The sequence below is a fragment of the Bathycoccus prasinos genome (assembly GCF_002220235.1).
Source record: "Bathycoccus prasinos genomic : Chromosome_14".
Lineage (NCBI taxonomy): Eukaryota > Viridiplantae > Chlorophyta > Mamiellophyceae > Mamiellales > Bathycoccaceae > Bathycoccus > Bathycoccus prasinos.
This window is the reverse complement of record NC_023995.1, coordinates 25,520-38,746: the sequence shown is the minus strand read 5'-3', so window position 1 is coordinate 38,746 and position 13,227 is coordinate 25,520. Positions and strand designations below refer to the sequence as shown.

Here is a 13,227-nt window from a genome sequence, read left to right as displayed (position 1 = left end):
AGGTAGCGGTTGATTATATTCATACTGGTGGTGTATTTAAACTTGTATTATATTCTCTCTTTCTCTCTCGTATTCTTTTTGAAGCCGAAGCCGATGATGATGATGACGATGATGATGAGATGAGTTAAATTATATATTTTAATAATATATATTTTAGTAACGCATCAAGATACATTTAAATCTTTTGCGGGGCATCGGCGATGAAGGAAATTCCTTTATCGATTTGCGCTTTCAACTCTGGTTTTAATTTGTCCAACCATTCTTGTTCGTAGGCGGTGATGTCGCCAATCGGCGACACTTCTTCGACGCCTTCTTTGCCCAACTTGCACTTGGTCGCAAAGAACGGCATGTCCGGAACAATATCGGAGGAAACGTACGAGCACTCGTACACGTCAGATTCGCCACTCAAGCCTCTCAAAATAGCCTCACCCATACGCGCGGCGGCATATGCCATGGACAAAGTTGCCGAACCGCCACCGGCTTTAGCTTCGACGACTTCCGTCCCGGCGTTTTGGATGCGAATGGTCAAATCTTCCGTTTCTTTCTCACTAAACGACGTTTGCGGGAACGTTTGCGACAACAACGGCAAGATGGTGATACCGGCGTGACCACCAATCACCGGCACGTCCACGTCGTTCACGTCCAAACCTTTCAAAGTCGAAACGAATTCGTCCGATCTCACGATATCCAACGTCGTCACGCCCAAAATTTTCCTCTTGTCGAATTTCCCGTTTTGCTTCATCACTTCGCACGCGATCGGCACGGTCGAATTTACCGGGTTGGAAATAATCGCCACGACTGCGTTCGGGCAGTGATCGGCCACACCTTGCGTCAAATCTCGAACGATGCCGGCGTTAATGGAGAATAAATCGTCTCTCGTCATCCCCGGTTTACGAGGCACGCCCGCCGGTATGATGACTAAATCGCATCCTTTCAGAGCTTCTCCGAGCTCTTCGTTGCCGCAAAAACCATTCACGGTGGACGCGGTGTTGCAGTGAGACAAGTCCACGGCCACACCTTTGACGATTTGTCCGACATCATACAGCGCTAACTCAGAAATCATCGGATTCATTTTGAGCAATAAAGAGAGCGATTGCCCGATACCACCAGCGGCGCCTAAAACGGCAACTTTGAATCCATCGTCTTGACTCGCGTAAACGACGACTGAAGCGCCTCTTCTCGTTTGAGATCTTCTCGTCAAAGTTTTTGTCGCTTTCCTACTCATCGAGATTGCTTTTCTTTGTTGGTGTTGTTGCGTTTTGATCGAAGATCTGGAAGAAACAACGTTTCGCGTTTTATGAGTACACGCGATCGAATTGTTTCCGACGGCGGATGATGCGGTTGAACTCGTCGTCATCATCATCGTCATCATTCAACTAAGAAGAAGACAAAAAAGAAAATAAACTTCTTTTAATGATGAGATCACAAAAAGAAACGTAATGAGGATTTTAGGAGGAGAAAAGAGACACTTTTTAATAAGTTCTTTCTCTTCTTCTGTTGCGCGTGCGGTTACTTTAAAGAAGATTCGAGTCTCTCTTCAAGGTGTTTTTTAACTGCTTTTTTGAATAAAAAAAAGAGTTTTTGATTGGAAAAGACCAAAAAATATCTCGATCCACAACACAAACAAAAAAAAACACTCGACACACAAAAAAAGTTTTTTCGTGCGTTGTTTCTTTGAGAGCAATCGAGAGAGAGAGAGCGCTCGTTCGTTCACTTTCGTGTGGGCTCTCAAAAATCACGCAAAAATGTTCGCCTCTCTTTGTTGAAATTTTGCCACGTGCGTTCCATCCTTTTTCTTCTTCTCTTCTTCTTCTTCTTCTTCTTTCTGACCTTTATTATTATTATTAGTATCACTTTGCGCACAACCTAAACTGCCAATAATAATAATAATCGGATATAATACTACTACTCTCTTCTAAAAGTCGCAAAAGCGAAGCATACGAGAGAGTATATATATAAAGAGAGAGCATATATAAGAGGGAGAAGAAGAAGTTAATAAGAGGAAAATGATGCAATCGTCCTCGTCTTTAGCAGATATGATGCAGCAGCGTTCGTCTTTATCTTCTTCTTTTAAGAAGCAAAAGACGATTCAGACGACGACGATTCCAAAGACGAGAAGTCAAAGAAGAGTAAACAGAAGAGGCGAAGCCACGAATACCACCACAAAAGCGATGATGATGATGAAAAGCAGAAGAGGCGAGGATGTTGGTGGTGAAAAGACCTCTTCTTCTTCTTCGCTGGAATCGTCTTCAAAAACCTTGATGTTGGTGACAACGAATTCGACGAAAACGAACAAAAGAGGTTTCATGCAAAAACGCAAAGCCACGATGGGAAATGGTGGACTTCGTGTTTCTGCCGCGACCGCCATGGACTCGTTTTCGAAGTTCTCCGCGTTATTTAGCAACTTGTTCCCGTTATGGACCGTGCTCTCCGCGGCGTTGGCGCTGACGAAACCGGCGTTTTTCAATTTCATGACCACGCCGATGATTACGTTTTGCTTGGCGTTGTTGATGTTTTCCATGGGAATCACGTTAACTATCGACGACTTTTTGAGAGTGTTTAAGAAACCAGACGTCATTGGTCTCGGATTCTTGTACTGCTACGTGGCTATGCCGGCGTTGGCTTTCGTCATCGGCAACGCCATCGGTTTAAGCGGGCCGTTGTTAGCAGGTTTGATTTTGGTTGGAAGCATTAACGGCGGCCAAGCGTCGAACTTGTGCGCGTACATCGCGAAAGGAGACGTGGCGTTGTCCGTGTTGATGACGACAGCGACCACGATTGGGTGCATTTTTATGACGCCGTTGATTTGCAAGTTGGCGTTGGGCGCGATTGTGGACGTGAACGCAATCGGGATGGCGATAAGCACGATTAAAGTTGTTTTGGTGCCCGTCGTGTTAGGTGTCACTTTGAACAAAGTGACGCCGAAAACGTGCCGAACGGTGGAGCCGTTTTGCCCGATCGTCGGAGTCATCATGACGGTTATTTTGGTCGGCGGGTCCGTCGCCCAATGCGCGGAGGGCATTTTGAACGCCGGGATGAAGTTACAAGTTGGCGCGTTCTTGTTGCACTTACTCGGTGGTGCGCTCGGGTATTGGGGAATGAAGATATTCAAGTACTCGGAGACGACGTGCAGAACGTGCGCGATTGAAACGGCGATGAAATCGAGCGCATTTGGGTTCTTGTTGGCGAGTTTGCACTTCCCGGAATTCTTGGTGAGAGTGCCTTCGGCGGTTTCGGTCGTCTGGATGGCGATTATGGGATCGATGATGGCGGTAATTTGGAGATTTATTCCAGTGGAAGACGAATAAATAAATAAATAATAATACGCGACGAAGTAACTTCTTACGCGGCGTGTATATGATACGTGAGAAGACGTTTGTGACTTTTATTATTATTATTATTATTAGATCATATTCTGGACATATTTTGTTGTGTGTATAATTTGAGTTGCGACCGGGGGACGAGCGTCGTGCGGTTTTTACATAGTACATGTAATAGAAAGAGTAGAGAGAAAGAGAGAGAGAAATGATTTAATACTAAGCGTGTTGTTGTTGATAAAATCGATTACGATTCCTATTACTCTAAAATTATTATTTCTGCTATTTTTCTACGCGGTTTTTGAAACACGAAGAAACTAATACGGAGATTCGCGACCGCTTCTGATCGAAGACGATGGGCTGTTCCTCATCGCGCCTCCTCCAAAGCCAACGTTGTTGTTGTTGTTGTTGTTATTATTATTATTGTTATCATTGTTGTTATTGTTATTATTATTATGACCTTCGTCTTTCGTTGTCGTCCACGAGCACACTGAAGAGTCTTCGCCTCCGGTGTATAAGTGCAGCACGTTTTGACTATCAGTCGTCATCGCAGTTGAAGAAGATGATGCAAGTAAGCAACGAACGATATCGCCGTGACCTTTCATCATCAAATCCTCACGGTCTCCTCCACGGCCTCCTTGTTCAGAAGAAGAATCATTCGGCAACACGTATTCCGGCGCGAGTAAAGTCAACGGTTGCGTGCTCGTCTCGCTCCTCATAGCGATTTCGTCGTAAGCTATCGGAAACAAACCGACGGTACCGTTGATTGTTCCGCAGCACGCGTAATATTTATGGTTATTTGCCTCGCCACCGTCGATGACGTTGATGATGTAATCGACGCCGTTTTCGATCAAATCTTTCAATCCTTTCTTCGATATCGACGAGGAAGAAGATGCTTTCTTTACACTCATCGCCTTTGCTTGCTTTGCTGCCTCTCTCGCTTTTTCTCTCGCGTTCTTCACGTGTCCAATCTCCACGCCACACGTCGCGACACCCGCGTCGCAATCGAACAAATGAATTTCCTCGATGCCAGTCAACGCCCACAAGATATTTTTACTAGTGCTACCGCTACTCGTCGTACTACTCAAAAACCCAAACTCATTAATCGCCGCATTCGCGGTTCCAATACTCACTAAACTGTTCTCGTCGTCAATTTCGTTGAGTAAGTTAAACGTGCACGTCAACCCATCCACCGAACTCGTTTGCAAAATGTGTCTCTTTTCCGGATGGAATCGAAGTTTCGTGACTGTTTCCGAGTGCGCGTCTTCAAACTGTTTAATCATCATCGTCTCTTTTCCACCTCCTCCTCCTCCTTGTCTGATCATCCGTCGGTCGTAAAACAAAATCTTCTCTCCGCAACTTACGGCTAAAATTGTTTCGTTCGCGCCGCCGATGGAGCACGTCTCCAAGGATCCGTTCTTACCGAGAATATGATTCGGTACCCGCGCTTGCGCGACGGCGCAGTTATTATTATTTGTCCTCGCGTCCCACTCTCGGACCGTGTTATCGTGCGAGCACGAAAGAATCGTCGTTAATTCGTTCGGCACGGGAAAGTGCGCGTCAGTCATCGCGCGTTCGTGCTTGAGTATCATAACATCGTTGTTGTTGTTGTTATTATTATTAGTAGTATTATTAGTAGTAGTATCGAAAACTTTCGCCTCGTTCGCGCTCGTTCGATAGCAGACTTTCGAGAAATCAAAGTTCGATTCTATTTGCGTGATGTAGCAGGCATCGGATGATGCTCCTTTTTCTTCCGTCCATTTGTTGCGAAGCTTTACGGCGCTTCTTCTTCTTTTATCTTCTTTGTCTTTAACTTCTGTAACTTCTTCTTCTGCCGCCATCATCATCATCATCGTCTTTAAATTCGCCACTGGTTTCCGTATCGTAAACTCAGGGTCTGGGCCAAAATCGTGCGATACCACTCGTTCTTCTCCTTCTTCTTCTTTTTCTTCTTCTTCTTTGTTCTTCTCCACGTCCATCATCTCATCCTCGTCATCCTCGTTTGTATCGTCGTCTTTAAATCGAACGTGTCCCCCCATCGCTTTTTTTTTCTCGTTTGTGTGACAAAAGACTGTCAGACTGTCGTTTTTTTCTACACAGAACACCACACACTTTCACTCATCTCGTACTACTCACCCACAGCGACGCACGATGAGTATGAGTAGCGGCACACCACGACCACTCGATACTGACGACGATTCAGAGGACGCCGCTAAAAAAGCCACGACTAAAGGAACACCACCACCAACGACGACGACTGAAATGAAAGCGTCTCCTGGACACCGATCTTTATTCAGTCGCGTCTCCACCTTTGGGTCTGACTTGGTGAACGCCCTCGGCGACGGGATTAACTAGTGCGTAAAAGTCGAGTTTATTCTTTTTCTTCATCGGAGTTTCGTCTCGTGTACGTCGTTTACGTCGTCGAGTTCATCTCAAAAAAGCAACAACAGATGTCAACGCGCGCGCGCGCGGAGAAAGTCTCCATCTCTCTTTCGTTCTCTCTTTCGTCGAAAACCATCGTGGTAGTCGTCTTCGCTTTCGTCGGAGAGTCGCACATGATAAAAGCGAGAAGAAGAAGGAGAAAACAGTCGTCAGTCAGTCGTTTGGTTTTGTTTTTCTCTGCCAAAACAGACGCGAAAAAGACCCAAAAAAAAAATTAAAATCTTACCACTTTTAAACACTCCTCTACTCCTCTGCGAATGACAACACCATTCACATTAACATTAAAACAGTCTGGCGGGCGTGGATGAACTCGAAGTCACCGAAGGCGGAGGAAACGAAGGGGACGGAGATTTGAAAGGAGGGGCGAGCGATACAGACCCGAACGACGGGAAGAACCATCAGGAAGATAGGAAAGCGATGTGGGCGACGCTGAAAAATATGATTGGCGCGGACGTCATGTCGGTGTTTTCCGTGCCAGTGTTCATCATGGAACCGATGTCGACGTTGCAAAAGATGGCGGAGATTTTGCAGTATCAACATTTGTTGGATGAAGCCGCGGATGAGGAGGACGAGGACGTAAGGTTGGCGTTGGTGACCGCGTACGCGGTGTCCGTGTATTCCACCATGGAACGAACGAAGAAACCGTTCAATCCGATTTTAGGCGAGACGTACGAGTTGAAACTGGACGACGGCAAGAGCACGGCGATTTACGAGCAAGTGAGTCACCACCCGCCGATTGGTGCCGGGCACGCGAATACGGAAAAATGGACGTACGATATTACCTCCGCGGTGAAGACGAAGTTTATGGGGAACTGGGTGGACGTCTTTCCAATCGGTCGCACGAGAATTCATCTGAAACGAACGAACGAGACGTTCAACATTATCCCGCCCACGTCGAGAATTAACAACTTGATCGTTGGAAGAATTTGGGTGGACACGTTCGGTGACATGCGCGTGCAAAACTTGACGACGAAAGCGACGTGCGATTTGCAGTTCACCGCCTGCGGTTGGTCCTCTCGAGGTCGATACGAAGTCAACGGTTTCGTCAAGGATAACAACGAAAAAGAGAAATTGAGAATGTACGGACATTGGAACAAAGATTTGAAATGTAGTAAAGTAAGCGATGATGAAACCACCACGTGGGAGAAGAAGTTGTGGCAGGTTGAGGAGAGCGAGATTAAAGTAGCGCACGAACACCCGTACGGGTTCAACTCTTTCGCGGTGAAATCCATCGGCGCGGAAACGGCTCCGGCGGATGGTAAGTTGTTGAAATCCGATTCAAGGTTGCGACCAGATCGAAGAGCTTTAGAAAAAGCGGATAATTCAACCGCGAGCACGCAGAAAACCGCTTTAGAAGAGAGGCAAAGAGCAGAGAGGCGAGAGAGGAGAGCTTTGGAGTGCGGCCCGTGGAAGCCGAGATTTTTCTTGGAGACGGGCAAAAACGCCGAGTGCACCGCGGACGAGGCGGAGATTGTCGAACACGTGTTTGAATACAACAAAAACTCGTACGAAGATATTCGCGAGATGGAGAAAATGTGCACGAACGTAGCAGGAGCAAATACCGACGAGGGAGAAGATAGCACGAAACATCCGCTGGACGCGGAATTTCATCCGTGGCAATTCGAGAAGTACGAACACGCCTACGCCTAGTTGTTGTTGAGAAACTTCTTTTGAATATTCGAATGATTTGATGATACCATAATATGTATTAGCACAAAAAGAACCACGGTACCGCCACACTATTTGCATTACTTTTAAACGTGTAGTATTTTAAAACGAATTATTATTATTTTTAGTTGTAGTTGTTCGTAATCTCTTGTCCAAAGATCCGAGGCGGTGAAAACGGCGTCCTCTTTTGTTTTCTGCCTTTCGGCGGAAGGTTCGTCGCGACGACTGGGACGACGACGACGGTCTTTTTAGGAGCGACGACTTTATTCTCGTGTTGTGGTTTCTCTTCCTTTCTCTTTTCACTTCTATTCGTCTGTTGTTGTTCTTTTGTTTCCTTTGTGGTCGCGGACGTTTGTCGTTCTCCTTTTTCGACGGCGGTTGATTTTTGTTGAGAAGTTTTCTTCTCGTCAGCCATTTTAGAACTCTTCGGCGTCGTCAACATCATTTCCTTATACGCTTCAATAATCGTCTTCTTTGACTGTAAAACTAAACATCTCTTCCTCTTCGCTTCCGCGCGTAACCTTTCGTGGGTCTCTTTTTTATCCTCTTCTTTCATGGGAGGCATCTGTACATACCGCGCCAAGCCGTTCAAGCTTCTCAAAGCCGTCGTCAAAGCGTACACCTCTCGTTTCTTCTTTATCACACTCTTCTCGTTACCTCCGTTATGAGCGATAGTACCGTCCAGCACTTCCACTATATGTTTCGCTTTCATCGAACCCGGCGCGAAAATATGCGTCGCGAGTAAAAAATCAACATCCTCTTCTCTCTCCTGTTGTTGTTGTTGTTGTTGTTGTTGTTGTTGTTCTTCCTCTTCGTCTGTTGTTGTTGTTGTTGTCAAAGGTTGTATCGATGACGAGAGCTCTTTCACGCGATGCAAAGCCACGACTCGTGATTGAAACTGCTCGCTCATTCTCGCCAAGGAGAGCACATCGCGGTAGTGTTCTCCTTCTTCCGAGGAGAATTCATTGTTCACGTTGTTGTTGTACTTTTTTTGCTCCCAAACACTCGCGTATTTTGTCACTAAAAGAGGGGGACGAACACCCCCTTTGAGACGATGCTTTTCCAATTGGAAAGTTTTCTCTTTTGTCATTTTCGTTAACGGGCCACAAAAGCCGTTGTCTGTTATCTTCAAAACTCGATACTCGTCCTCTTTCTTCTTCTTCTTTGTCTTCTTCTCATCATCATCGTTGTTGTTATTACAATGCATCGTCGTTTCCGTCGTTAAAAACAACGCGTGTAAAACTTTTGAGATTTTTTCAATCTTCTTTAATGTTGTGTTGTTGTTGTTGTTGTTGTTGTTGTTGTTGTTGTTGTTGTTGTTGGATGATGATGATGGTGGTGAATCATCATCACGATGATGATGATACTGATAAAGAAGAGGCATGTATTTCTTTTCTAAACTCTCTTTCTCTCTCTCTCTCTCTCTAACTCTTCGTTCTATTATATCTGTTGTTCTATCTGTTAATGTTCTATTATAGTAATTAAGTGTTGTGTGTTTTTGTGTGTTTGAGAAAAAAAGTTTGTTGTTGTTGTTGTTGTTGTAAAATTCCTTTTTTTTTCTCTTGCATGAAAATGGTCGAGAAAGAGATTTTTGTTTGCTTTTTTTTTGTTCTTTTTTTTGTTTGTTTCTTTTTCTTTTCACATCAAATCAAACAGAAGAAGAAGAAGGATTTCGTTATACTATTGTTTCATCGTTTCTTCATTTCCAAACGAGAATGACGACGACGACGATACCACTACGGACTTTGAGTCGTTTTAGTTTTAGTTTTAGTAATACTATATCTACTACTACTAAAACGACTCCTCGTAATCGTGGTTCTGGTCTTTCTTTTAAAAGTCCTCGTCTACATGGAGGACGGTGTAGACGAAAACATCAAAATCATCATCTTCAACGAACAAAATCATCATCGTTTTCATCATCATCATCATCATCGTCATCGACGGAAGATGGGAGAAGAAGAAGAAGAGAAGAAGAAGAAAAAGAAGAGAAAGAAGAAAACATGAATTCGGTAGAGTCGTTGGCGATTTCCGCGTTACAAACTGCCACGCGCTCTTCTTCTTCTTCTTCTATGAACAACATAAACAACATTAAAAACAACAACAAAAACAATAATAATAACGTGGTGAAACTGAACAAAACGAGAGCTTTATTCAACGCGGTCGAGGATTCGTTTCAAAACAAACAATTCATAGACGAGAAACCGCCAGTTCTCGTCCGAGAAGGGAGAATATACGAGTCAAAATACGCCTCCGTGGCGAAATCTGCGTTCTTATTCTCCGTTACGTTTGGGATTTTCGTCGCCGCTTTGCGCATATACTTTGGTTTGTGGTCGAGCGGCGGGAGTTCAACGTATTACTTTGACTTTCAGTTGAATAGATTTTCAACGATGAAAGTTCTCGCGCTTTGCGTCGACGCCGTCGCGGATTCTATCGTCTACGCGATTTGTATAGCGCCCGCGTTACCGGCGCTCGCGTTGACGTGCGTAAAAATAAGATTGAACGCGCGCTTGCGCGAAGCTTCGGCGTTCTTACCGTACTCGTTGGCGCCGTTCGCGGCGAAAGACGCGAACGAACAGAAAAACAGAAGAAGAGCAATGGACGTGAGCGCGAACGTGAAACGCCATCGCGAGTTTGCGAAATTGAAAACTCTTCTCAGAGACTGCGCGGAGCTCAGATTTTCCTTCGCGCTTTCAGTACTCGAGGCAAATAGAACTTTAGCTTTCGTAGCGTTGGCGTTTAAGACGCTGGCGTTAGGATTTGGGCCTTCGCGGTACGCGTCGCCGTCGTTGTTTTTCTTAGACGCGTGTTTAAGCGCGTGCGCGTTTTGTGCAGCGATTGTCGCGACTGCGCTGACGAGAGACGAGACAAACGTGAGAAGAAAAATAGAAGAAGAGACGCGCTTTTTAGAGAGAGAATATTTACTCGCCCAACACAAAGGGACGTTTCTTTGTCGCTGGGAATCTGACCCGTACGACGAAGCCGGGAATAACAAAGAAGGCGCTCCGAGCGAACGGAATCTCGTCGGTGTGGATAAAGCAATCACGAATTCAGCCGTCGGGGAAGCGTCTCAGTTATCCGTTCTCGAGTTGGGCGTTTCCCAAGAGCGGTGTTTGTCTTTAACTTTAGACGCGAAGGATGGATTGACTTCTTCTGAACTCACGCGAAGAGGATTTACCGCGTCCTCGGTGTTTATTCCAAACCCGTACTCCTCCGTCGTGTACGCCTTGCGAAACGGAACGTTTTCGGTCGATAATTCCAAGAAGGAAAATGCATTCACTGGAACAGTTGAATCGTATTTAGCGTCGCGAGATCCCGCTTCCGAGTCCTTCCAAGTTGTCTATCTGGACCATTGCGGAGCCGTCATGCAACGAACGCAACAAATCTACGACGTGTTCTCGAGACACGCGGTGAATGATAACGGTATTTTTGCCGTCACGTTTTCAACTCGAGGGAAACGAGCCGGGTGGAGTAAAGACGAAGCGGTGCGTTTCGCGGCGGAAACAATACACGACGCGGCGACGAAACACGGATACGTTTTGGAAGGCAACGCGGCGCCCTCGATGCCGGGATTGGTCGATTACACCATTTCTTCTTCATCGTCGTCGTCGTCCTCGTCGGGTGTTTCTAATTTACGAGCATCGAACGAAGAATCAAAGGTGTTAAAAGCGATGTCGTCCAATTTAATGAAACAGGATGACGTCGCGCTCGCGTTGTGCTCTTTGAAGTGGGCGAATTTAGAGCAAACCGAATCTGAGTTAGCGTTGGAAACGTGGAAAAGTCAAAGACGAAGACAATTGCTCTTCGACGCGGCTAAGACTGTCGCGACGAAAGCGTCCAAGAAAAGTGACGACGACGGATTAAGCGGCGGAAGTTTTGTGAGTACGAGCGCCGAGTTGCGAAAATTGCGCTCTCTCGCTCGCGAAGTTCTCGACGCGAGAACCAAAACTTCCGCGCTCGGTGGCGGCGGCAGCGGCGGCGGCGCGTCTTCTTCCTCTTTAACCGGGGTAATGGTGGACGCGAGTAATAGCATCACCTATCCAAAAGTCTTATATTTGTACGGCACGTTGATGTTTTTCGTGTTCAAGGTGAGATGCTATCACGCGGGGCGTTGACGACCGCGTTGTCTGAGACGTGTAGTTTAAATAAAAAGTAGTAGTATAGTATGGTAGTCGTATGGTAGTCGTTTGCTAAAGTAGTCGTTTGCTAAAATCTATTATGAATAATATTTTTTCTAATTGCCCTAATTGGCTACTACTACGTATTTATCCATGATCCGTTTCAAAGTTCGATCGGATCTGTGGTAACACGCGATATTCGACCAAATTTTAAATTTACTGTACGACTCGTGCCAACAGTTTGTCACTTGAATGAGTTTACCGCTGTTTGTGCTCCAAAAGCACTCGTACTCCATCGCGTCTAACATATCTATTGAATCCTTTAAATCGAATGTCTTCCACTTCCCAACTCCGTGATTTTCAAACTGGACGTAGGAAGGCTTCAAAGACATCAAAGTCTTAGACGCTCCGATTAATACGGCTGCGTCGTTACCTTCCGTGTCGATTTTCACAACATCCAGACCTTCAAGCATATTTTCTTTCCTAACGAATTCGTCCACGGTTATCACCGGAGTCTGGTGAAATTCGGAATACGTTTGCGTTTTCAAATTTGGATTCGCCGTCATGCCAATTCCAATATTCTCCTGACCGGCGGTTATCTTCGGGAACTTGACTGTACTTGGCCACGAACTCGACGACACCGCGTTGTAGTGCACCGTCAGTCCGACGTCGGCCAATTTCATTTTCTCCGCCGCGGCGTGAACTCGCTCAAATGTTTCGTAACTCGCTTCTATGCAATAGTGTCTGTATTTAATGCCTTTCTTTTGTCCAGGATCATCATCTTTTACGAACGATCCTCGCACCGCTTCGTCCCATTTCTTTTGTTCCCAAGAACACGAAAATTCCGGAAAATTGGTCAACTTTTGAAACGTTGCGACGCTCGCTCTCGCGTCTTTCGTAAACCTTCGCAACTGAAGAATCGCATCCGTTCCTTTGTTGCACCCGACTTCGATCGCGACAAATGAATTAGTATCGTCTTCCTTTTCGTTTTTACCGATGATAATCTCCTGCGTCCACTCGTCGTACCATTTTTCATCCGGACACGTTGTCGGTTCTTTTTGAAACAGTTTGACGTTTCTTTCGATTTGTTCTTCTGCACACTTGGGATACACTTCGTATTGTACAAATAAAGGAACATCATTATTATTAGACGTGATAAACGTAAACGACGACGCTTTTTCTTCCGCTTGGTTTCTTCTCCCTTCTTCTTCTCCTTCGCGTTGTGTTTGTCTTCCTTTCTCAGCGTGTGTATTCATCACGACCGACTGATGATGATGATGATGAGAAATCGCACGCAGCGAGAAGAGCGAGAGAAGAAGACAACAACAAAGAAGAATTAAAGCGGTGGGAAAAGTGAAAGTGCTTTGTATTCGACAGCATAACACGCGCATGGTAAAAGTGTGGATGATGAGAAGAGAGGAGAAGAGAGAGATGAAGAGACTCTTTCTCTTCTCTTCTCTCTCTCTCTTCGTCTCACCAATTAAAAAAAAGTGTTTATGTGGACGAAATTTTTTTGTCTTTTTGTCTGCTGCTCTTTCTGAAAGACTCATCTTTAACAGACTTTTACTCCTGTTGTGTCGAGCAAAAATGAAATATTTTTCACGAATGAATTTTTTTCCTCTTTTCTCAATCAATCACTCTTCTGTTTTTTCCATTTCTTCACTTTTTTGAGGAGCTGTCGAAGA

The 13,227-nt window shown here is 45.3% G+C and overlaps 8 protein-coding genes across 8 annotated transcripts; 4 read left to right on the top strand and 4 right to left on the bottom strand.

Moving 5' to 3' along the window:
- Positions 1–175: 175 nt before the first annotated feature.
- Positions 176–1,369, bottom strand: Bathy14g00190 (predicted protein; the record flags this gene model as incomplete). The annotated part of the gene is made up of 1 exon (XM_007509299.1): positions 176–1,369. The coding sequence occupies one exon, from the start codon at positions 1,367–1,369 to the stop codon at positions 176–178; it is 1,194 nt and encodes a 397-aa protein (XP_007509361.1).
- A 637-nt stretch (positions 1,370–2,006) lies between these two features.
- Positions 2,007–3,308, top strand: Bathy14g00180 (bile acid:sodium symporter; the record flags this gene model as incomplete). Its single annotated transcript, XM_007509182.1, has 1 exon — positions 2,007–3,308. One exon carries the CDS (start codon positions 2,007–2,009, stop codon positions 3,306–3,308), a length of 1,302 nt encoding a protein of 433 aa, XP_007509244.1.
- A 326-nt stretch (positions 3,309–3,634) lies between these two features.
- Bathy14g00170 (predicted protein) lies at positions 3,635–5,356 on the bottom strand (the record flags this gene model as incomplete). Its single annotated transcript, XM_007508987.1, has 1 exon — positions 3,635–5,356. The coding sequence occupies one exon, from the start codon at positions 5,354–5,356 to the stop codon at positions 3,635–3,637; it is 1,722 nt and encodes a 573-aa protein (XP_007509049.1).
- A 112-nt stretch (positions 5,357–5,468) lies between these two features.
- On the top strand, positions 5,469–5,672 carry Bathy14g00160 (unknown protein; the record flags this gene model as incomplete). The annotated part of the gene is made up of 1 exon (XM_007509003.1): positions 5,469–5,672. The coding sequence occupies one exon, from the start codon at positions 5,469–5,471 to the stop codon at positions 5,670–5,672; it is 204 nt and encodes a 67-aa protein (XP_007509065.1).
- A 504-nt stretch (positions 5,673–6,176) lies between these two features.
- Positions 6,177–7,409, top strand: Bathy14g00150 (predicted protein; the record flags this gene model as incomplete). The annotated part of the gene is made up of 1 exon (XM_007509285.1): positions 6,177–7,409. The coding sequence occupies one exon, from the start codon at positions 6,177–6,179 to the stop codon at positions 7,407–7,409; it is 1,233 nt and encodes a 410-aa protein (XP_007509347.1).
- A 142-nt stretch (positions 7,410–7,551) lies between these two features.
- Positions 7,552–8,811, bottom strand: Bathy14g00140 (unknown protein; the record flags this gene model as incomplete). The annotated part of the gene is made up of 1 exon (XM_007509014.1): positions 7,552–8,811. The coding sequence occupies one exon, from the start codon at positions 8,809–8,811 to the stop codon at positions 7,552–7,554; it is 1,260 nt and encodes a 419-aa protein (XP_007509076.1).
- Positions 8,812–9,427: 616 nt separating this feature from the next.
- On the top strand, positions 9,428–11,539 carry Bathy14g00130 (predicted protein; the record flags this gene model as incomplete). The annotated part of the gene is made up of 1 exon (XM_007509038.1): positions 9,428–11,539. The coding sequence occupies one exon, from the start codon at positions 9,428–9,430 to the stop codon at positions 11,537–11,539; it is 2,112 nt and encodes a 703-aa protein (XP_007509100.1).
- A 128-nt stretch (positions 11,540–11,667) lies between these two features.
- Positions 11,668–13,092, bottom strand: Bathy14g00120 (predicted protein; the record flags this gene model as incomplete). Its single annotated transcript, XM_007509018.1, has 1 exon — positions 11,668–13,092. One exon carries the CDS (start codon positions 13,090–13,092, stop codon positions 11,668–11,670), a length of 1,425 nt encoding a protein of 474 aa, XP_007509080.1.
- Between the last annotated feature and the right edge of the window lie 135 nt (positions 13,093–13,227).